The sequence below is a fragment of the Saccostrea echinata genome, unplaced genomic scaffold (genome assembly GCF_033153115.1).
Source record: "Saccostrea echinata isolate AGI-Se365-2 ecotype Australia unplaced genomic scaffold, CSIRO_AGI_Sech_v1 ptg000083l, whole genome shotgun sequence".
Taxonomy (NCBI): Eukaryota; Metazoa; Mollusca; class Bivalvia; order Ostreida; family Ostreidae; genus Saccostrea; species Saccostrea echinata.
Window position 1 is genome coordinate 1,527,636 of NW_026889832.1, and position 24,733 is coordinate 1,552,368.

General features: G+C 32.6%; 2 protein-coding genes across 2 annotated transcripts; one reads left to right on the forward strand and one right to left on the reverse strand.

Annotated features, from left to right (window-relative positions):
* Window positions 1-14,103: 14,103 nt before the first annotated feature.
* Window positions 14,104-24,211, reverse strand: LOC133176858 (uncharacterized). The gene is made up of 3 exons (XM_061311920.1): window positions 23,994-24,211; window positions 23,777-23,893; window positions 14,104-14,174 (listed from the first exon to the last, which is right to left on the reverse strand). The coding sequence occupies exons 1-3, from the start codon at window positions 24,178-24,180 to the stop codon at window positions 14,104-14,106; spliced, it is 375 nt and encodes a 124-aa protein (XP_061167904.1). The 5' UTR covers window positions 24,181-24,211.
* LOC133176848 (uncharacterized) lies at window positions 18,487-22,105 on the forward strand. The gene is made up of 9 exons (XM_061311910.1): window positions 18,487-18,731; window positions 18,845-18,928; window positions 19,022-19,102; window positions 19,210-19,326; window positions 19,433-19,587; window positions 19,780-19,983; window positions 20,986-21,178; window positions 21,310-21,444; window positions 21,560-22,105. The coding sequence occupies exons 1-7, from the start codon at window positions 18,553-18,555 to the stop codon at window positions 20,991-20,993; spliced, it is 828 nt and encodes a 275-aa protein (XP_061167894.1). The 5' UTR covers window positions 18,487-18,552; the 3' UTR covers window positions 20,994-21,178; window positions 21,310-21,444; window positions 21,560-22,105.
* Window positions 24,212-24,733: the final 522 nt, after the last annotated feature.

Genomic DNA, 24,733 nt, shown 5'->3' on the forward strand with positions numbered 1-24,733 from the left:
AATTTAAACACAATTCTTTAAATTTTCTTTTTGAAAATTAGATGCCATGTCAATTAAAAGAAAAATTCTTTCTACAGCAAATGTACATTAAAGAGCAAATAATGATGATATTTGAAAATAAAATACATACTGGAAGACTTTCCTACAATACCTTCAGGTTATTTTAAAAAAAAGAATCCATCTTCTCAAATATGATCTAAAAAAACAAATAATTGAATAATGAAAACCTTCACACTACGCAAACTTGAAATCTTAATCACTCTAAAATCATTTAACGATAAAGAGGAAAGGCAAGAATTATTTTCATGATTTTTAATTATTTTTTGTTATCTATGTAAGATTGTGAGAAGGGATATTCTGGGCCAAGTTTTACTATACGTTGTCCTTTCCCTGGATATGGTAAAGCCTGCCAGCTTACTTGTAGATGCGTGGAAGAGGAATGTGATGCTGTGAGCGGATGTATATACAGTACAACAAGAAAAAGTACGGTTTGTTTTTTTTAATCTGTTTATGACACTGACAATTCAGTTCTATTGTATGTTATTTTAGACTTTTTCACACTCTTTTTTTTTTTTTTTTTAGTTTTTCAGGAAATACAAATCTGATATATCTAATTTGTAATCAGATTTAGGGTATAATTATTCTTTATTCAAATCTATAAAGATTAATTTGATGCAGACTCACGACAAATATCTATAACGACTCCAAGTATCTACCAAATGTATCTGGGTTTAACTTTTCTTTAGGACGAAGAACCGAAACTGAGACAAAAATGTTTCTGAGGACGGGTTTTTTTGGTATGGATCTTCTTTCAACTCCTTTCCCAAAACTGCTGAATAGCTTTCAAAGCAAAGATTTACTAACACATGGTAATCATGATAACGAACAAAATAAAAATATAACTAGGCAAACGGGAATAGGGGTTTTATCATGTGTATTGGTTATTCTTGTTATTTTGTTTGCTGCATTCATTTATTCAAGAAGAAAGTATTGCCAAGAGAGTCACGAGGAAAAGTATGAAATTCATTATGAAGACATTAAGGAACTTAAACCATAACGCCACCCACAATTTCTGTTGTGATTTCTATGAACTAGCGCCCAAATATCTGTAGCTGAAGTACTTGCAAGCACTATTGAAATCATTTATGTAGTACATATACTCAATTTAAAATTTCTGCATGACTAGATCTTTAGCGAAAAGCAGGGTTCTCCATCATTTCAAATTTAACTGTGGCGCAATACGTAAGAGAGGTGCTAAATTTCGCTACCGAATTTGCGAAGGAACCACAAAATAAATCGAAAAACACACCTAGGAAACAAAAGTTTAGTTTACAAATGGCATAATTTATTCGCAAAATGATTGATAAATTCTATAATAAAAACAATCAATTGATATCAATTAATCACGATGAAAAACAAAAATTAGAATGTTTCCAAAATATATGAATACTGTGAAAGAGACACCCCCACCCAACACATACCTGCTTATGATTGATAGATTGATTGTATGTTGTTTTACGTCCCATTCGAGAATTTTTCACTCATATAGAGTTATCACCATATACCGGTGAAGGGCTTCAAATTTTGACCTTTACTCAGCACTCAGGGCCATTGAACAGTGAGGGATCTTTATCATGCCAACGCCTGCCGTGACACGGGGACTCGGTTTTTAAGGTCTCATCCGAAGGACCCGCAACTTTCACTTCAAAGTGCCGAGGGCATGGCGAAGGAGCAGTTGCTACCCATTTTCTTTCGACTTAAGTCATTCGCGGCCGAGATTCGAACTCACGACCTCCCGATCACGGAGCGAGCGCTCTACCGACTGAGCTGCCGTGAACGGTACGTACTTATGAAGAAACAAATATTAGCTTTTAGAATCTAAAATTAATAGTACCAGTAATAAGTTTTAAGCATTTAATCCTATTTAAAAATACTTTTTTTAACAAAAGGTACGTGATACATCTACATTGTTCATTAAAGGACAGTGGAAATTCTGGTAGGTCACACAATCACGCCAATATCAGATCTAAATATTTGTAATTATTGGACTCAGGACTGAAGTATCTTAAAACTGTGAATAAAAAAAACCAAACATTTACACATGTGAGCAGTTGAGAGCCACAAAATAATATTTTTGGTAGATTTATTGCTGATTTTTTAATTACAAAATTACATGATTAGTTACGATACACGTACGATGTTAAATTTGACTTGCAGTACCAATGCAATTGTTGAGACTTAGCAATTTGTTGAACTATTAAAGCATGAATTAATAGATATTTAAAATTCATTCGTAATTATCGTGAAAGTGAAAAAATGGCTTACCTCTTTTCATTCTTGTGTCCAGAGAGGTGTAGAAGATAATTGACTGTGCAAACCAGACAATGGACCCTAATTAGAGTAAATTAACAGTTAAGCACTACAAACTGAAAAAGTTACATGATTTAGAGGTTCATTTTATTCATAAATTTAGATATGTATCGTACTGATGACACCGATCTTACTGTGACGCTAATTTTTTAACTGTAGCGAAATTATGGGCGCTGATTTTTTAACAGCAGCGCTACAGAATTTAAATGTGGTGGGACCGCCACGTTAAACGGCCCATGGAGAACCCTGGAACAATGGTTTTTTGTGTGTGTGTTCAAAGTCTAAATAAGTTTTAGAAATGCTATTCTGATAAAAACAAATCGAAAATATCACTACAAAGTACGATACTCGTTATGAAGATATAAAAGAACATGAAGCATAAAGCGTACCACATTTCTTTTCTGATTTCTGTGAGCTAAAGCCCACATATCTGTAGCATTAGTACTTGAAAGCATTATTTAAATCATTTATGTGACTAGATTGCTAATCTGCGTTTTCTTGTGTTCAGAGTCTCAATATATTCTAAGAAATATGTTCTAATAAAACACAAATATAAAATATCACTTCGAAGTAACTACATCACAATTCAATGGGAAATAAATGTTAAAAGAGGACAGCTTGTACGAGTTGTGAATATCCATAAAAGGATGCAAAAGATTATTATACTGCAAATTATATATATGTAAATAAATGATCATCAATATTAATTGCAAAGATTTCATATGACATATGCTTTTAATCTCTTAGTGTTTAATTTATGTATGTTCATGGACGGATTAGGAATTAAAGCAGTAGCTAGGACGCAGTTTAGTTAAGGATATCAATAGAAAATGCACTGAAAATTTTTGAAAATTTAAGATATATATGTACACATATACGAGGGTGTATCAAAAATTTCTTGGACTAGCGTCATAAAATTAAAACCGCTTTAGGTACACCAATAATTTTGTAAATATTTAGTTAGCATCATCTTTTCTATCTATAGAATAAATCACAAATCACAAATTTTATTTTTATATAAATTAGTAATGTTTTTGCAAGCAATGGTATGTCCAGGCGGCGCTACCTCGAACATGACGTTTTTTCGACCTCAGTGTTACTGAGAAAAACTCTTTTGTTATGAACATTTGACATCCAAAAATCCCGTTAATTCAGTATGTGATGGGACACTATTGTTCCGTAAAATGTGTAAATTTTACCCCATTCTGTAAGTTCTATGAAATTTTATCGTAAATTTTATATGGAGTGTCCAAAGAATTAAAGGCTTGAAAATGACGTCAAAAAGGGGGAGGGGTTTCTTTTTCCAACATTCTATAAAGTTTTGCCCCTGAAAAGACTGGTATAGACCTAGGAAAAGTTTAAACTGGCTACAAAGAAATAAAATGCATCCAAAGTACTTGTTTTTTTTAATGCCAAAATAGTTTCAGAGAAAAAAGGGATGCACAGTTAATGTCGATTTGTAGTCAAGGTGGGAAAAGTCAATCACGTCGAAAAATGACGTTACGTTGATCATGTGTGGTAGATATTGAACTCTAAAAAGCAAGATATGCTGGCATAATGAAGCGAGGATCTCTCCCAATGTATAAATCCATCTGCAATATTATATGTATTGAAAGCAGCTGTTCATGGCATTGTAAAGTCATATAAACAAGACGGGTTTAAGCCCTTACTCAACTCCAGGGAATCTCATCAAGATAAGTGTATGAGGAAGAAAAATCGGACATCGATAAACAATGACGTTGTCGGACGTCATGAAACCAAACGGCGACAGGCCGGGTGATCATACAATGTCTTTTTTATTTTATAATAATTTGGAAAATAATGAACGTATCAAGCTAAAATTTTCAACATGTCTTTATTTTTAGTTGTTTTATGTTCCTTATAAATTTTGAAAGCATAGACTACTTAGTACTAATTTTATCGCCTCAGTCCACGAACTTTTTGATAACTCCTCGTATGCATATTTTTGACATGTTCATATGTGTTTAGATGAATGGAAAATCTGCTGTGAGTTTAGCCAAAGCGACGTCATTTGCATAAATTGTTATGTGACTTGTTTAAAGCTGAAAAATAACTCTTCAGTTCACAAAATCTGAAAAAGTTCGAGTATATGCGAAATTATTTTACTATCAAATTAATGCTATTCTCTTCAAGAAAAAAGTGATCTTACGCCGAAAGTATATGAAATTCTGTCGTTATTCTATAAACTATCGACAAAGACAAATGGTTTGAAATAATAGCTACACGTTACTATAAATTTATTTAATGAAACTTAAATACTCAAAGTTTTGGGCATTTCGGGATTTTTTTTGTCATTCAAGTAGGTTACCTTAGACGTGTGTCATTCTCAAAAGGGACGGGGTATTCGTAAACAGTAGTCGTAATCGGATGTAATCAATTATAATTTGGTCTATGATCACGAGTAATCAGTAATCATCCATATTCTTGATTACAAATAATCATAAGTAAATGAATTGAAAAAAAGACATGAAATCATGATTACTTTTCTATTGCTACTATAATTATAACGTTCAAAATAACATGGATAAAAAAGTATTCATTCGGTGAATAATTTAAACCTGTATACGAGGGGTGATCAAAAAGTTCGCGAACTATCTCTATTTTACAAAACCACAATTCAGATCAGAATATTTACATTTCCAAGTATTTTCCCTTAAGATTCTTTGCAAATTAGATGATTGTTCATTTTCTCATGAACTACCATGAGATGAGCAAGAATATCTCCATTGTGACGTCATAATATCGTACTTGACGTCAAAACTATAGTGCAAACTGTTTTGCTTCAAAAATGACAGTTGAATGGCGTAACTTGTGGAAACGCATTAGAAAAATTAATGTAAATATAAGAAATGAATTTAATTTTTGAAGATTCATGAGGTACATGAATTACAACGCTTCACGCCGGCATATTTATCATGAAGCGCTAACGCGCTTCATTGAATATGCCGGCGTGAAGCGTCGTAGTTCATGTCCTCATGAATCTTCAAAAATTAAATTCATTTCTTAAATGAAATTTAGCACACATATAGTTATACACAAATTCCATAAATAGCAGGTGTTATATAACGTTTTTATCCGTCTTTGTGACGTCACAGTGTAACAATGACGTCAATATGTAGGTGACTTGTGACAAAAAATGGTTGACTCAGTCGTACTCGAGCAACGAACGGCTGTAAAGTTTAATGTATATCTTGGAAATTCCTTTGCAGTAGAATATGATAATTTGTACAAGGTTTATGAAGACAAAAGACTTACCAGAAGTTCAATCATTAATTGCATTGATTGTTTTAGTGAAGGCAGGGAGATGGTTAGAAATGATGTTTGTTCTATTGCCTAGCGAAAGCAAGTCGAGAAAAAGATGTGTCCTTAGTTGAGCAATTTGTTATGAAAGATCGCCAAAGTACAATTAGAAAAATAGTTGAAAATCTTAATAATAATATACTTTTTAAATCCCTAAAATGTTGTTTACTTTAGACTTTAAACATATGAGATATGATAAAAAGAGGTCGCTCATACTTTATCCACATCGGATAAACGACGCTCCCGAGAAGGAGGACTCGGGTTTTGATGATCACCATGCTAATTCTGGGAAAGGATGTCCTTATCCACCCATCCTATTGCCGAGATTTGGCCATTTCTGACGGATGGACTGTTCCTGTTATAAAAATAACTTGCATGGTAAGAAATATAAGATTCAGAAAAATCTTTTAGCTTCTGTGAACAGAACGCCATCGAGCATGTCACGTGACCGCCTGGATCACGTGATTCGCACATGGACAGAACAATGGCGGATGTGCATTATAATTGGAGAGGGCTACTTTAAAAAATAATGAGCACTGAAACCTCATTTTATTTCTCTTAAGGAAGTAATTCAATTAGTTCGCGAACTTTTTGATCACCCCTCGTGTGTACCCAATACTCTTTATTTTCTATCGAATTCAGGCATGTTTAATGTCATGTCCATCGAGCCTGCATGAATGATTTCTCTGAAAATAGACGCATTCCACAGCAATTTCCTCAAGATAGTACACATTTCACCTAGTGTTCTTAACATTAATGACCTTTGAATAACTTTTGCTTAAGAAATGGACCAATTTTAGCATATATATCTATATATATATTAGATGTTATTTCATTGTAAATCTTTAACTATAAAAATGAATTTATTAAAATATATAGTAATACTTTAGCTGCAATGAATACTAACTTTGTTCTTATTATAAATATAGTAGTAAGAAAAATACATTTGTGACCTGGATCAGCTTGGGAAATAACAACAGCGAAGCATCGCTGCTTGTCCAGTCTATCAATGTGTTAATTTTAGGAAGAAGTCAAATAATAGTGGAAATAACATTTCTTATTTACATGTAATTCCTTATTTTCCAAACTCTAATAAAGTCTAATTTGATTATATTAGAGTTTTTTTTCTTTTAATCAGAATCAGAGATATGAATAGGAGACAAAATCAAATGATCGGATTAAAGCTTTCAAAGCATCTATTGAAATGCACACCGAACTTCATCCAAAATCTATCTTTGAGACTGAACTAGTGCAATTAACAAAAATATGTAAGTAAGTATTGAATAAAGAGTCATGTAAAAAGTATCTAACTATTCAACTAATTATGCGCCATCAAACTTCAATACTTCAGCTTTACAAGTTTGCAAATAAAACAATGCTTAAAACCACAATCTATGTTATTGTTCTTGAAGTACATATCATTTCACAAAACGACAATTACAAATCATTCACTGTATTAAATTACAATTATACGTATAAAGTAAATAGCTACATGCCTCTCGTATAAGAACAAAATTGGATAACCAAAAGGTATAAATTAAATTTTTGTCTGCCTTTATTTTTCCTTCTAGGGAACATGTATACAAAATCATGCTTTTATTTTACCTGAATGTGCACATTAAAGGGAAACTATATTTCACGTACTAAGATGGAAATTATCAGAATTTACAGACAGCACCAAAACAATAATTGTGCTTTCATGTCCTTCATCAAAACGTTTATCTATCGACATTACGCATACAATAGGTAAGAACATTAACCATGAAAGTATAAACTACCACTAGCAAACGATCAGAATGCTTAAAAATTATTTATCGAAGCTGTTATTTTACATTTTTAAAGAACACAATGTTTGTTTTATGTCATATAGAAAGAATAAATTAAATGTGTATTAGTTACAAGAGGTAAAATTGCCTAAAATCAATTGCCTAAAATTGCAATATGCTGATACAGCAGGTTGTGGTATTTATTTGAACAGAACCTGATTCCATCGACCAATACATTCTTAGAGGAAAGTAGAGTTAAAGTTGGCCCAGTGGTATTAGAGAAGAAGTGGAAGATGTTAAAAGTGTTCAGATTAACAGTTTGACAGACAGACGAATGTCGGTGTAAAGACAAATAATGACCTCCGCAGAAAAAAAAATATTATTTACGTTTAAGATTGATTGATTGATAGTATGTTGTTTTACGTCCCATTCGAGAATTTTTCACTTCTACAGAGACGTCACCATTTATCGGTGAAGGGCTTCAAATTTTGACCTATACTTGGCACTCAGGGCCATTGAGCAGTGAGGGATCTTTATCGTGCCAACGCCTGTCGTGACACGGGGCCTCGGTTTTTAAGGTATCATCCAAAGGACCCGCAACTTTCACTTCAAAGTGCCGAGCGCATGGCGAAGGAATAGTTGCTACCCATTTTTTATCGACTTAGGTCTGTCGCGACCGAGATTCGAACTCTCGACCTCTAGATCACTGAGCGAGCGCTTTACCGACTGATCTACCGTGAACAGTATTGACGTTTAAGAATAACTCCCCCAAACCGTAGAAAAAAAATTCTATTTTTGTAGGAAAAAACCCTAAATGTCAGTTTTCTACTTCTGCAACCCATACGAAAATTGACCTTGCTTGAAAAATGACCGCCATCACAAAAGAGTGTTACAAAGTTTAAAAGAAGTGATTGATAACAAGGATTGAGTCTCAACGTTTAATTCCCTCGCATTTTTCTGATGAACACTCGACGAACTTGCAATTAAAATATAACATAACAACATAACATGTGTTTACATCTTTTATCTGTAATTGAATATTTTACTATAGAGAAAGACACTTATGGCAAACCTACGATATAGTATACAATTATCACCTGCATACTGGGTTTATCTCTACCTTTGATTCAATACGCAAGAATATTTACGTACAAATAGCAGCTCGCGTGGCGCAGTGGTTACAGCGTTTACTATAGAGCTGCGGAGTAAGAATCATCATGTTCGAATCCCACTGTGGGACGTGGAGACCCGTTCTTCGGATGAGACCATATAAACCGAGGTCACGTAAAGAAGTAAACGCTGGTACGAAAAACGCGGATATATTAAGGCTACACTCAGATATTCTACTTTCCTTTACAATATGACGACATAGTAACTGTATGACGTGATCTTTAGAGATAACGATTTTTTAGTATCTATAATAAAAGTTTTATTTCAGGTCAAAGAAATAAATGGAAACTTTTAGAACATAATATAAACTAAATCTTGTCATTTTAGATGGTATAAATTGAGAAGTAATGTCACGGGGGTTAAGTACCAAATTCATGACGTCACACCTGTTGATCAGATATTTGCTGAGTGAAAATGAAACTAGCGGGAATTCATGTAAACAAATAGGAGTTTTAAAGTACATTCCGTGGGTATCATATGTGATTCATTAGGAATTAAAGATTAAGAATGAGGTACGCTGATTTATTTTTATCATTTTTTGCTTATGATCACAAGATGAAACACTTACTTTAAGTTTGGCTTAATGGTGGCTTATATGTCCTTAATGATGGTTTAATGGTTGTCTTTAAGTCACCATTAAGCACCTTTAAGCTACATTTAAGTAATAAATACACCACCATTAAGTAACCATTAAGCCATATCAAAGTTCTTAATGGATGCTTAAAGGTAGCTTAATGGTGGCTTAATGGTGGCTTATAGGTGCTTAATGGTAGCTTCTAGACAATCATTAAGTCACCATTAAGCCACCATTAAGCCAGACTTATAGGTGCTTAATGTCCAAACTCCATTAAGCTACCATTAAACCACCTTTAAGCCACCATTAAGTCACCATTACCCAGTCGATAAAACTGCTTTTACGGGTTAAATATTATTTTTATCATGATTTCTTCACAAAAATTATATATGTCGAGTTTATACATTTGTTAATTCAGCGAAAATAATGTAAAAGAAAGAAAATTTAAAAAAAAAAAATAAATGAAAAAAAGCATTCTCAACAGGGTTCGATCCCACGACCTTCAGATTCGAGGGCGAACGCTTTAACTACTGAGCTATCGAGGCTGTTGAGATTGGTGTGAAATATAAAACCTTTATTTTTAACAAAACTTGTTTGGAATGGTTACAGGTACCGTACATGTATTTTTTTTCTGATGTTTATATTTATTAATCAATAATACGAATAATTATATTTATATATATGTATATATTTTAAAAAAGAAATTTTGATAAAGTTTTATATTACGTTAATATTTCTTAACCGTGGACCGGAGTTCGGTGTGATGGTGTGAAACAACTTTTTGATTTTTAAGTAACTGAATTCCTCGTTCTGTTATTCGCCGATTTATAAACATGAAAAGATTGAAATTCCACAGATATAACAAAATTTTGTTATTAAAAAGGAATATATAATCGAAAGAGAACGATTGGGAAAAAAAAAAAAACAGATATAGTTCTTATTAATATGCTGCGGACATTTACGATTTTTGACAATCTTTGCGTAACAATTAAGTTATAAAATATTTTTGTAACATATCTTCAGTTTTATTTCTTTTTATATCATTATGGGTATCAAAATAATTGTCTTTTAGTGTACAATCATAATTTCTAATTTGTTATATGCTTGCGTAAATTTTAAGTTTTGTAAAAAATAAATCATCAAAATCTATCACTGTACGTTCCCGTGTATAGTTTCCTGTTAATTGACCGGGGACTGGTGGGGACACCTAATTAAGGTCTATTGTCTAACTAGTCGATATACTGTACACTGATTATTTTACCCCGTTTCTCAATGTGTATAAATCTGGTCGGATACCCTGTTTAATCTGATCGGCTGCTCTTCTGAAAATTGATTTTGAAATAACAATCATTGAAGACCTACTATATTTTGATCAATTCTTACTTCTGGATTATTTTAAATAAATTCTTACTTCTGCATTATCTTAAATAAATTCTTACTTCTGCAGTATTTTAAAAGAAAGGAAGAAATAATGGCACTTAACCATGAATTAATTCAAAGGTTAGCAATATAATCTACCTATATATTTTTTTTATATCTTAAACTTTTCTCTATTCAAAGAAAAATTAAGAGACAAAGATATTCCAGAAGAAAATGACTCTAATTACATTTCCTATGAATTCGGCAGTGGAACGTGGCTCTCCAAACACGAAAGAAAAATATGTTGTTGTTTTTTTTAAATTAATATATATTATGTATTTATGGATAAAAATAATTTTAAAACAAGTATTCAAACAAACTGATTTTAGGGAGCGAAAATTTTAAGGCATTTGATGAAGCTGTTCTCAGTTCCCGAGTTTATACGCATTGACAAAGATGTTGGAAATAGCGAAAAAAAAATTATGAATTGAATAAGTATTTGCGGAAATGATACTGAAACAACTTCAAACTTTACAAGTTAGTTTAAAGACTTGATACTGGATGCGTTAAGGTGGTTTAATTAAGTTTGGACATTAAGTCACCATTAAGCTGCAGCTTAAAGATGGCTTAATGGTAGCTTAATGAAGTTTGGACATTAAGCACCTAGAAGCTGCAGCTTAATGGTGGCTTAATGGTGGCTTAAAGGAATTAACTTCTATAAGCCACCATTAAGCTACCATTAAGCCACCATTAAGCGATTGCTTAAAGATGGTCTTTCGTCCTGTGGATGAAGACAGACAGTGTTTTGAAATCCCGATCAGTCTTTCTTCCGCCGTTCTTTACAACAAAGATGCAAAAGTTCAACACTACGCCCCCCCCCCCCCCCCCCCACACACACACTTTGAAACAAAATGTTTGTAGATATTGAAAGCTTGTATTTTATATTCTATAGCACTTGGAAAGTGCTGCTAGAATCGTGTGATGAACATGAGTTGATAAAAAAAATCCTCGATCATATGTACAAAATGTAAACATTTGGGTAAGGCTTCAAGCTAGACTTAATAATAATTTTTTCCGTGAAAAAGTAGTAAGATTTTAACAGCACTTTCCATTACGCAGTGATGTTTCTACATAATAATTTTTACGTCATGGAAGTTTTACTTGCAATCTAGTTGAAAACTATTTGCCTCTCACGCTTGTGTTTACTAATTAAAATGGATAGTTAATAAATGCTTGTTTCAATGAAAATGTACCAAAAGTATCTAAAAGATTGCAAAATTCTTCTCATTTAGATTGTAGGACACTTTTACTTAATATCCTAAAGTACATGTATGTAACTGTTAAAATCATTGACATAAAAATACATGCACCCAAACGCCACTCGGTTAATCGGTAAACAGACATTGTAAACATCTCTCTCTCTCTCTCTCTCTCTCTCTCTCTCTCTCTCTTTCTCTCTGTGGGATAAAGAAGGGAAAACTTTTTATTCTTAAACTTTAAGAAAAGCTTCTTAAAATAAAAATTCCTTTGTCAAATCAAAATGGAAGCATTTCCTCATGACTTAGACTGTTGTCATTTTATCAAAACAGAAAATAAATTTTATTCGAAAGATTGTTTGAAACCAACATTGCACCCCTTTATGATAATGTCCTTTATATATACAGGATAGCACAATTAATTTTCAAAACTTGTCTATATTGTGGTAATCATTGTGGTACATATGCAATGTTTTACTTACACTTCAGCTGGGTATTTTCGTCTACAGATCTTTTGATTTATACTCTTTAATCTTTTTAACCGAAATGAAAAGTATTTATATATACCTAACAAAATCTACAAGCTTTTAAAGAGGTCCGTATTCATGTTTTTTCCTCATGTAAGCTATGCAAATTTTAAGGAAATTGTCACTTTTCAATTTTTCAACGGGCAAAAGGTTCATTTTTTCATCGTCGAATAATGATCGGGGATCATTTGCAGACGCCGTCATGAGAAGAGCTTTATTGAGCTTACAGCTCAGATAAGGAAAAAGACCTGCTGGTTATACGTCTGCTTTCTAAAAGATTCCACAAGAATTTGGCGTGTTAAGAATTTAGTAAGTTTTCAAAATCAATAAGATTAATCTTATTCCCATTTTACATAATGCGTTCAAAATATTTGTCCTGAAACCCACTAGGAATATTATCAAGCTCATTATGGGCAGACAAAAGGCCGAGACAAATGGGTGTTTAAATGAGAAATCAACAAGAATGATAAACATGCCTTAGTGTTTGGCAGTGCTTGTCAAAATGGAAACTGTGTTTCCTGAATGTTTCTGAAAAAGCGAAAATTCTAGCCTTCATATTTCATTACACTATACATGCAAAAGGGCATATGTATAGATTGAAAGACTGAGTTGAGTTGTACATATATGCAGTTGCAGCACTGTTCAGGCTAGAAGAAATCAACAGAATGTAGACGTGCACAAATAATCCCTTTTTAAAATGAATTTATTTTTGTAAAGCTCTTTTCACATGAATTCAATATTCATTAAAATAACAAAGTATACTCCACTCTGTATTGAATTTAGTTTGGTCCACTGATTGACAGTCATGTGATCAATGCATAAAATGTGTAGTGCATGGAGGTCATAAACATATTTCAATATCGAAAGGGTATATCCTAATTCATATAAAAAAAAAAAATTAAGTGATAAATCTTGTCTGTTGAGCCATTAATTTATTTTGTAAATAAAAAAAATGCAACTCAGCTTTTACCCCAAATCGTCCAATTTTAGCTAAGGAAATTGTAAGATTTGATTTCTAGGCTTTTGAAGAGAATTGCATATCTACAAATTTGCCTTAAGAAGAAAAAAAATAAAATCTCTTTATATGTAAAATTGAGCAGAATTAAATGAGGGGAATCCATTAAAATATTAGTGTAAACGTCATATATGTGACTCTGATATCATTTTTTTAGTTTCTTTCAAAGAATGGCCTTGTCTTCTTCCTAAAATATAAAAAAAGTTTGTTTTTTAATTTAATTGTAAGAGGTTATATTTGAATCTGCAGCAGAATATTAAACGAAAAAAAATATGTAAATATCAAGCTTTGTTTGTGGAGTCTAAAACTTTAGTAATTAAGATGAATATCAACACAAAACATTTCCATATTTTGACGTCTTCTCTTGTAGCATAAAATCGTTGTTGGTAGTGCTACAACAATTAGGCAAACAGTTGCGATAGCTATTATTGCAATATCTGCAGTTTTGTCGTTTTTCTTTACCGGAATGTCTCTGGAATGAGAAAATGCCATTTGTTTACAATCTTATCACCTTTAAAATTGTTAAATGTTAATTTTTTTTGGTATTACTTATCATTCTTGATCGATCTGCTTCCTTATATTATCATCAAAATTAAGAAAGGAATCAAAGGTTCCCAAGCTTATTTGGTTACTTAATACTCATTATTACATAGATAAATCATTGCTAACACAGGCAGACATACAACGCAAATTGTTGGTGATACGGCAACATTTTGTGAACAACTTTTTAAGGATGTAAAATATCTCACTTTCTTTCATTTTCTTCTTTCTTTTCTGGAATTGAGTTGTCATCCACAAGGTCATAACATTCTTTGTCTGTATTATTTTGTACAGGAATATGTAAAATATTTGATGAACGGTTTAAAATGTATTGAGGATTTATTTTATACAAATTATTATTATTATTTTTTTAAATCTGTATGATCTAGATCAATGATTCTTTTATCCTCTATAAAAGCATATCGTAAATTTATATTTTATGGCTTTATAATAAGATACTGATAACTTTGTTTTTATTCTTTCAACACTGTACATTATACGAAAGTTGTTCGGAAAGTTCATGGACTTCTGTCATATCTTCTTTATTTAACGTCATATTATATCCAAATTTGGTAGAAATATTTTAACAATAAATTCAAACGATTTGTATTAATTTTTTTTTTAGAATATCTTGATTTATTTCAAACTTATTTTGAGTTAAAAACTGCGAAAATTGGTTCGCGGAGCAAGTTAAAATCTAGTAATTTACAACAATACACTAATTAATGTCTGTAGTCATATTCTCTGTAAAATAGCTCAAAACCAAAATAAATCTAGATGATCAAATTAAGAACTGTTCATCGTTTGATATTACAAATTTGGACTTAATAGTTGGCTTCGTGGAAAAGAAATCAATTTCTGAAGATAACAAAGTCGTAGAACGTCACGGAACAGCCGTTAGCGATACATTTTTTGTTGTACTCTGGAAAACGTTAGAATAAAATCTGAAAATGTTGTAAGAAGCATGAAAAATCTCAAAAGCGGGTCATGCATGTTTAGTCCCTGAAACGTTCTACTTTCCCATTTTTCCGTTCGCTCACCGTTCGTTCACCGTTCGTTCAGCGTGCGTTCACCGTTCGTTCACCGTGCGTTCACCGTTCGCTCTCCGTTCACAGTTTTGCGTTCAGCGTTCACCGTGCGCTCGCGTTCACCGTTCACAAAGCGTTCACCGTTCGCTCTTCGTTCGTTCACTTTGCGTTCACCTTGCGTTCAGCGTTCACTAATCGTTCAGTCTTCAGTGTCATTCGGAACTCCGAAGTGAAAGGACTTATCTTTTTTTTAAGTAAGGATTTACAGGTTTTGAATTTAATAACTAACATACCGTGTTTGAAGAATCATTATTTCATGGGGAAAAAAATTATCTACAATATTTATTTTTATTATTCTAACTTAGCTGTTAGGTTATTGATAAAATTTATCTGGAAAATAAATGTTGTTATAAGTACATGTATGTACCTATGTAGAACAATGCTTAACGCTGAAAAATTAAATTTAAATACGGGCAAAATACTGATACTTCAAGCACTGCAACATTTTGTTGTTATGTTAAAGACGACAAATCGTTAATGGATAGATAATAATCGAAGTCAAATAATTTACCAACTGCAGCAAAAATACGAAAATATTTATTTATATACATTTTTTTAAATAATACAGAAATACATGTTAGAACTTTTTCTGAGAATGACAAACAGTACTGCAGATATCCAGTTAATTAAATATCTTTAGAGCGAATTAAATTGATAGTGTGGTTAAAAAAAAATAATATTTGTTTAAAATGTAATACATTAAAGAATTTTTTTCAACTTTACATATATAAAGTCTTTAATTAAAGAGAGAGAGAGATGCCTTTATAACATGATTATCATTTATATAACCAAAGCGATTCTCCAGTAATGATATTTTTCACCGTAACTTTAAATGTTTGTCATTCGATATTATTAAGAGCCCCCCCCCCTTTCCCCTTAATCGGTTACTTAGTATTTCCAGTACATTTTAATTAACATTTAAAAAGAAGTTAATGTGTTTTGTAGCACAAAAAATTCAGTCTCAAAACAAACATGCATCTAAACAGTCATTAAACAATCGTAGTTCAAAATATACATGTGCCGGCCGTGATATTTTAAATTGGCAGGTAGTATGTTTCAAATTCAAGCGGCTTAATTACTCCAAGTATTTATTCCCAATGTATTTTATTCATTTATTTATTTATTTATATTAGAAATGTTGGAATCAGATCTAGAAATGATAAGAAAAAAATGTTAAAACTTCTTGGAAATACTAACACTTTGCCTTCGGTGTGACGAGACTTTAACACCTGCACAGTGTCGAATGATTTTGATTGACAGGTCATGCACGTGGACTTCGTGTGAACTTGAAGCAGGAAAACAAAAACCGATTATGACTGTAAAACAAATGGATTTGTTGATAAAAAAAATGGTTACTTTCACTGCCTGATATATTTAGAAAAAAATTAGAATTTCTGTTTGATATAGGTACAAACATTTGAGGAAGGGGGGGGGGGGGCTAAAACCGAATCTCTCTCTCTCTCTCTCATTTGTCTGTTTAATAAAAACTATGACAGCATATTACTTAAATATCAAGTTGTGAAAATTTAACATATAACAAATAATATGATTGCCTCCTTGTATCATCTTGTCCGAGTATAACCACGGCCGGGAAAGTCTACAGATACATGTAGAAGTCTGCTCAATATATCATCATAAAAAATAAAACTGACACATAAATAAATTATTGCATTAAAGTGTATTTATGCAATACGTCCACATACCTTTGTAAAATATTTTTTTTTCTCATTATTTTACACGGAATCGCCTTTTATGGTTGTTACAACCATTGTAATTCATTCTATAAGTCCGTAGTTTTCTCTTCTAAAATCCACATTATTTGTAATGGTTTTATATATCAAATAAGAATAAACATATTTATTTTACAACTAGATTAATTTCATCTGTTATACTACAGCGTTCGGTAACAATTACAATGTTTTACAGCGATAAAAATTGTATTATCAAAAGTTGAATTTAAACATCGTACATATGTGCAGAAAATATTGTAAAAAACTTAAATTAATAATTTTACTTAATGTGCATGTATCGTCTTTCTGAGGACAATTTTCATTGATTTGTTTATTTATTTATTATTTATTTATTTTTTAGCACCAGGCATTAGAATACAATAAAATAGTTTCAATGCAAGGAAAAGATCAGAGGCATTCCGAATAAATCGTTCATCTTGCGTTCACTGTTCACTTTGCGCTCGCGTTTGCGCTCCGTTCGCGTTCTGCGTTCGCTCACCGTTCACCGTTCACACATCGTTCACCAAGTTGCGTTCAGCGTTCACAGATCGTTCACTCACCGTTCGCTCTGCGTTCGTTCAGCGTTCGTTCACCGTTCGTTCAGCGTTCGCTCACCGTTCAAGTGGGAAAGTAGAAAGTTTCAGGGACTGTATGTGTGTAAATGGCCCAGGCGGTATTTGAATGATAGGGACTCTGCACCAGACGAGGACGATCTGTGAGAAAACGGATTACCCTTAAAGAATCAACCCAAAACGTTCAGTTAGTAAGGTCCTGGAAAGAGAAAGGCGTTTCACAGTTATTGGTCTTGTGAAAGCATAGTTAAGCGGTAAAAAATAAAACATTGACGATCAAAATTTTTATACTGGAACAATTGTTCTCAAAATGAATTTTACTTGATAGAGCCACGTTTTAAATAAGCAGATATTGGACCAGACTGTGTGAAATGTATCGGGAGAATATTTTGAGAACCTCATGACGCTATATTTTTGACGTGATAATGTTTAGTTTGCTCCGGGGTTATCAATTATGTTGATTTTACAATAAAGTAAATTGATTTCTATTAAGGTATCGGATGTACAATTGAGCATGAGAGCTCGGCATTTTCCGGAATGACCTCGGTAGATTACGGGGGAAAGTAAAAAATCTTTAAATGCATATTTTTTTTTCATTCAACTGGATTAATACTCATATATAACAATTTTATGTAGAATTTGATACCCGAAAATTATTTTTAAGTTTAAAAACCAAAATATCTAAATATCTCGTGACGTTGTTATAAACAGTTTTCAATATGGCGGCGTCCATGTTGCAGCGGAATAAAAAAGGTCGCTTCAAAAAGTCGTCAAAAATTAATGTGTTAGTCGACCATAACTATATATCTGGTCATATTTGTGAAGGGGACACGTGTGAAACGTGTTTTCCTGGTATGAAAAGTTTGATCAATAGCAAAAATTTTAGTGCAAACGGGTGGCGAAGTGGAAGACGGGTGATAGAGTTGGTGTCAGTTATAGATGCCCTGGAAAATTGCAGGCACTGTAAATGCGGGCCTCTTTGCCTTACTAAAAGAACCATCAAGGGTGAGATGAAACTTGGACTGGGCGGGTATCTGTATGTCCAATGTACTTTTTGTCTGAGGCCCAACAGGATTCCTTATGGGAAAACGCACAGAGACGAAGAGCATGGCAAGGGGATGCCGAGTTTTTGTATAAATACAAAAATTGGTGCAGCTATGTTGTTTGCCAATATCTCTGATTTTATTGTCCTAATGATGTTATATTCTGTTGTAAATTTTATTAAAAGCTTGAAAGGAATAACAAACAAATATTCCTTGTAGCCATGATTGACAATGTCGGTGGACCCCAGCGAATGAACAATCTGCTTACAACATTAGATTTACCATTCATAAATAACAGAAGTTTGAAAACTATGGAAAGGAGGGCTGGGCAGATTATTGAGAAATATGCCAAAGATAACATGAAGGAAGAAAGCATGATGGCCTTTGAGAAAGAAATGATGTAATCAAAATTATGTTTATGTATTAAATAAAATACCTGTAATACAGGTAAATGTTTTGAATACAAATGCAACATAAATTTAACATAACTACATGTATAACTGTATATTTCAGAGCTGTTTCACAGAAAGAAGAGGGAGATTTTAAAGAGGAGTTTACTGATTTGGGGGTAGCAGTAATTCCTGATGAATTTATCGGGTAAATTTTCATTTAACATTATTATCGTTATCACAACAATGAAGAATACATAACAGTGTTAACCTGTATTACTTCTGATTTTATTCTTTACAGGGATGTTTCCAGAATGCCGGAATCAGTTTGCAATGAAATTGACCATGATTCCTCACTTGATTCCCTTGATCATGACCATTGGTAAATATCAAAATTTAGAATAGGCACTGCACCAATACTGATGAAAAAAATTATAAAATTTTTGTATATCATATAGAAATATGATCAATAATGGTAATGTGTTGTAGCTCTGGAGGGTCCAAACTCAAATTTGATGAAAAGAAAGTTGTGCCAGATTGTAACGCAGAAGACAGTTTCCAAAAAAATGAAAATGCATCTTCTTGTACAATTGATCATCACCAAGGGTAATTTATTTTTCTTTGGAATGAGAATTGATGAATTAGACAGATATTATATTGTTGAAAAAAATAGTCATATAAATAAATTATTTTCACTTTTATTTTTATATAGCTCAGGAATGCCAGGCTTCACTCATGATGGCCATAAAACACAGAAGATACATCCGGCAGTGAAAAAGAAACTTTCCTTTGCTCCTAAAAGTCGTAGAGGCATGACAGTTTGCATCGATCATGGGTGGCAGAAAAGGGGGTTTGACAGTCTAACAGGTAGTTAAAAAAAGAATTCCCTGGGGAATATGTTAAATAAAGCAATTATAACTGATAAATTGTCTTTGATTTTTTCCATATATTTTTTATATCATATTTTTAAATTCAGAAAAATAATTATATACATTTTTTATTAAAGTGTTGAAAGTTTGTTAATAAATAACTTTATGCAACATGGAATTTTTTTCACAGGTCATACATTTATGATGAGCAAGGAAAATAAAGTTCTGAAGACTGTCATAAAGCACCTTACTTGTGGAGTATGTAAATGGTGGAGAAGAAACAGAACAGGGCTAAAAGTCAGAGAACATCGCTGTGTGTGGAATCATAAAGGGTCTGCGAGGGCTATGGAAAGTGAGGCAGGCCTGAAGGCCATCAAAGACATGATCCAACAAGGTACGCCTGTTGAAATTATAGAGGGTGATGGCGATAACACACTTGTTGCACGCTTGCAAAAGAATATGGGTGTGACTGTTAAAAAAAAGCTTGACAGAAATCATTGTATTAAAAACATTGTCAAACTCTTATATGACCTACGCAACAGAAAGGAAGTTAGTCTCAGTAATCAGGTTATTCAGCATCTCCATAAGTGTATCAAGTACATATTTAGCAAAAACAAAGGTGATGTAGATGGGATGCGGGAGAACCTCAAAGCGCTGATTCCTCACCAGTTTGGAGAACACAGTAATTGTCATGCACGTTTTTGTGGTTACAAGCGCGTAGGAAACTCAGCGAAATATAGTCATCGAAGTTTGCCATACAAAGCACCACTCAGTGACCCTTTACTGCGTGAGAAATTAACCTTGCTTTTTGAACCAATAATAGCTAAGTCGGCCATGTATGTGGACCTGGGTTCAAGCCAGGCATGTGAGTATGCCAATCGTGCAGCAATGCTCAAAGCCCCTAAGCACTTGCATTATGGAGAGAGTGAGAGCCTTGACTTTCGTATTCATGCAACAGCTGCAAGCATAAATGTTGGAAGGAAATATCTCTCAGAGGTTCTGCTTTGGTGTTGAAGTTTTAGTTCTTTTGTTTCTTCATTGGGTTGTAAGTTGTTTGCTTGTTTCATATTGAGTTGGTCATTACAAATTTCAGTTATGTTTTTTAATTATTACTTGCATTTTCATGAGTGTCTTTCTTGTGGTATTTGATGTCTTCCATTTGTATCTCCATGATAGAAACGATTGACATTCTATCCTATTCCTATATTTCAATATCATTTAATTGTGATCTAAATGAAATAATTGTATATGCCCCCAAGGGTCCTTCATTGGTGAATAAACATATAATTTAAAAAAAAAAGAAAAGATAATTCATGTAATTGTGCCACTTTAATAAGGATATACCAGATATTTAATTGTGTTTAAAAATGTCTTCATCTATATTTTATGATTTCAGGCTTTTAGTAAAAGTGGTCTGTCTCCGGGTCATTTCAACATGAAGTTCTCTAGCAAAGTAGATGAAGACAGGAAAAAGAAAAGAGAAAAGATGAGACTACCAGAGACCAAACGTCGTCGTCTTATCCTAAAACAAGAAAGAGCAACTCAAAAGGATGCATTTGAGGCTTCAGAGGGGTCCACTTATCAATCAGGTTAACTATTCTAGTAGATTTGAAATATATGTTTTCTTAATAAAAGAAAGTAAAATCTGTAGGAAAGCAAATACTTTATGTTATATAGATATGTATGCTAACAATTTGAATAACAATGTTTGCATTGTTAGAGGTTGGTCTTGGTGCAGAAGCTGACATTGAAAAAGTACCAGATCCCATTACCAAGCCAACATTTAGTGCTGTTCAAAAGCTGAAGAACATGAAGCCAACATTCATTGTTTTTGATCTGGAAACAACTGGGCTTAGTAAGTTGCTCATTATTTTAAGCCTATCCTATTTTTAGCAAAAGTGGTTGCTTGTATTATCATTATAAATACTCTAAAATATCAAGTAAAAATTGAAGTAATTGTATTTCTGTAGTCAGACAAGGAGCCATGCCTCATATTACTCAAATTGGTGCTGTGGAGATGGAGTCTGGAGATTCATTCTCGACTTATGTTCTACCAAAAATACCCATAGAGCCTGGAGCAGAGCAAACGACAGGAATAGTCTGTGATGGAACATCAGTTTATGCTAATGGATCCAAAGTTGTTGCAGTTCCCATTCGTGACGCAGTTTCAAATTTTCTTACCTGGTTGAGTACATTTAGGAATAATGGAGTCATCATCATAGCTCACAACGGTCGAGTATTTGATTTCCGAGTCCTTTCCTATGCTGTTGAACGGATTGGTTTACAGAAACAGTTTCTTGAAAATGTGTCAGGTTTTACTGACTCGTTGTCTTTGATTCGATCAAAACATAAAAAACTAGAAAAGTATACACAGATATATCTTGCTAAGCACTTTTGTAAAGAGTCATATTCTGCACATGATGCTGTAGAAGATGTGAAAATGCTTTCCAAAATATTATCTATTGCTATTTGTAAATCTGATCTGTCCAAATCTGCATATGATGCAGAAACACATTTCCTTCAAGAAAAGTTTAGTGCGGCAAAAGCCTTGTATCTGCCATCTTTGAGTGCTCTTGTTGGCAATGGTGTTCTAAAAATGAACATGGCAGAGAATGTTGCAGGCTCTGGACTTGGTTTGCATCATTTGAAAATAATTCATAAACGTGCAGGCGAAGATGGTCTGCGTAATGTTTTTTGTGCAAAAAACTCTCATGGTAAACCAAGAGTGACCAATGACTGTAAAGTGTTAGATACTGTAATACCCAAGTTGTGTCATTTTTTCTCACAATAACAATGTACCTGTTACTAGGAAAAGATATTTTTATGCGTACCATAAATTTCTGCACTCATAGTTTTTGTGTGAAAAACTCGTTGTGTCAAGTTTTTTTTTGTACTTGTTACTTTTTTTTGAATAGTATTCAATTTTATGAGTACCATAAGTATTTGCACTTGTGCTTGTTTGCTTTATGTCCCTTCAAAAATATTTCACTCATATTGGGACACGACAACTTGCTGGTGAAAGGTTGCAAGTTTTGACCTGTGCTTGGCATCTATGAGTAGTAGGTGATTTTTATGCTAGCACCTATTGTGAAATGTGATGTATTTGAACCCAAAACTTGATGTATTTTGTAAATAAGCTACTGTTTTACACATTGTAATATCCATCTACTGTTTTTGTTTGATGCAGTATGATTCTTAGTTAGATGACATTGTCATAGCTACTTACATAAAACACAATCATGTTCAATAAGAGAAAAAATTCTTACTTATAAAAATGAATATTTTTTTTTATTCATTAAACAAAATTAACTTGTATGGAAATTCAATATTCATAATGGTTTTAAAGAGCAGAAAAACACAGTGATTGATGTGTAAATAACCATGTAATAAACTAGGTACAATCCTCCTTTCTTCAATATTATTTCTTGTATGTGTGTCAAGGGGAGGGGGGGGGGTAAATTGGAAATTTTCTCTTCAAAATATAATTGAGAAAGATAAAATTAGTTATTTTATTTCAAAAATATATTGTTTATTATTATCATCAATCATATTTTACCAAATATCAATTATATTGTACAGATTTTGGACATCACCAGAAAAATATCATGTTTTCCTGCATTATATTTCAAATGCTGGAGTTACTTCCCCATAGTAATTTGGCGGGAAAAAATTCTATTTTTAGAAACTTTATACCCATACCTATCAAATGAGTATATGGGATGTATACCTTACCATGCATCATTTTTTAGTCAATTGTACATCAGATACCTTAAATCGAATGGAATGAAACTTCACACATCGACAAAATAAATATTTTTTACATATGATAATGAGCTTATATTTTATTTCTTGAAAGTAGTATAAAGAGGATTGACATTGTCCCCGAACTTTTCGAACAACCTTCGTATTTATGTTTTACTTATGTCTACCTTAGTATGAAAAAGTGTTGTGTTTAAGTAAAAAAACAACTTGAAATAAGAGGTACTGAACGCATTTGTAATCATTTTTTTCCTTACTGTTAACTTCTGGTAACATTTTATGAATGATTTTAATATTGCTTCATCTTTCTTGATGCATTTATAGATTACTTTTTTGTGTAACAGAATTTTGAATGAAGAAATATTAATAAAGTGTTGCTATATTGATTTTGTAGAGAAATCATTATTTATCTTTGTCAAACTGCTCACATAGGTATGCTTCAGAAGATAGATATCTTTGCGGGCAAGGATTGGAGAATGTTGTACACGGTGCATCAATGTTGTCCTGGATTCGTTCTCCTTGCAGGTTATATTCTGCACAAAACCCTGTCCAGGGAAAATCTTAAAGTTAAATCATTAAAATAAAGAAAAAAAATTCATTTTAAGTCCTGTTTTTGCTAGATTTGCTAGATACATGAAATCAAACCTATACAAAACCAAGTAGGGGCACAAACTTCCATAGTCGCATTTATGAACGAATTGATGACACAGTGGTATTGAAATTGTTCTGACTTAACACAGTCTTGCTTGATATTTGAACAATTCTTTCTCACGGCAGCATGCATCCACTCCTCTTTTGTTCCTGGACAATGGTCCACATATTCGACAGTCATGTTGGATTGGGGACAATTTCTGTTACTAACAACCTGTGTACCATGTATGTCAAAACATAATTGAATTAGTATGTGACTTTCAACAAAGAGGAATACTTCCACCTGAAAGCAAGCATGTACATCAGTTTAGTTTAAAATGTAATTCAATTTTTTTTAGAAAAAAAAAAAACAACACCAAACAACAGACAAACGTTTTCTTAAATGGTACTCAGACCTACCTTATGATATATTTTTGCTTTAAGAAATCGAAAACAAAGTAGTAAGTCAATTCTGTACAGAAATGACATATAAAGGACTGATGTCCATTTTAATGATTTAAAAAATATATCATTGCTTCTTCTTCTTCTTCTTTTTTTTTGAAGTATCATAATTGTTTTCAATGAGATAGATTTAGATTTGTATCATCCGAACTTTCCAAGCAAAGATATTATTTTTGGAAGAAATACTTGCTTTAATTTAACGTTTTTTTTAAATTTGAATGAAAGTTTAAAGTTTTGAACAAAAGGTTTGAAAGTTCTTAATACCGTAAATGAAAATATGAAATGTAAAAGGT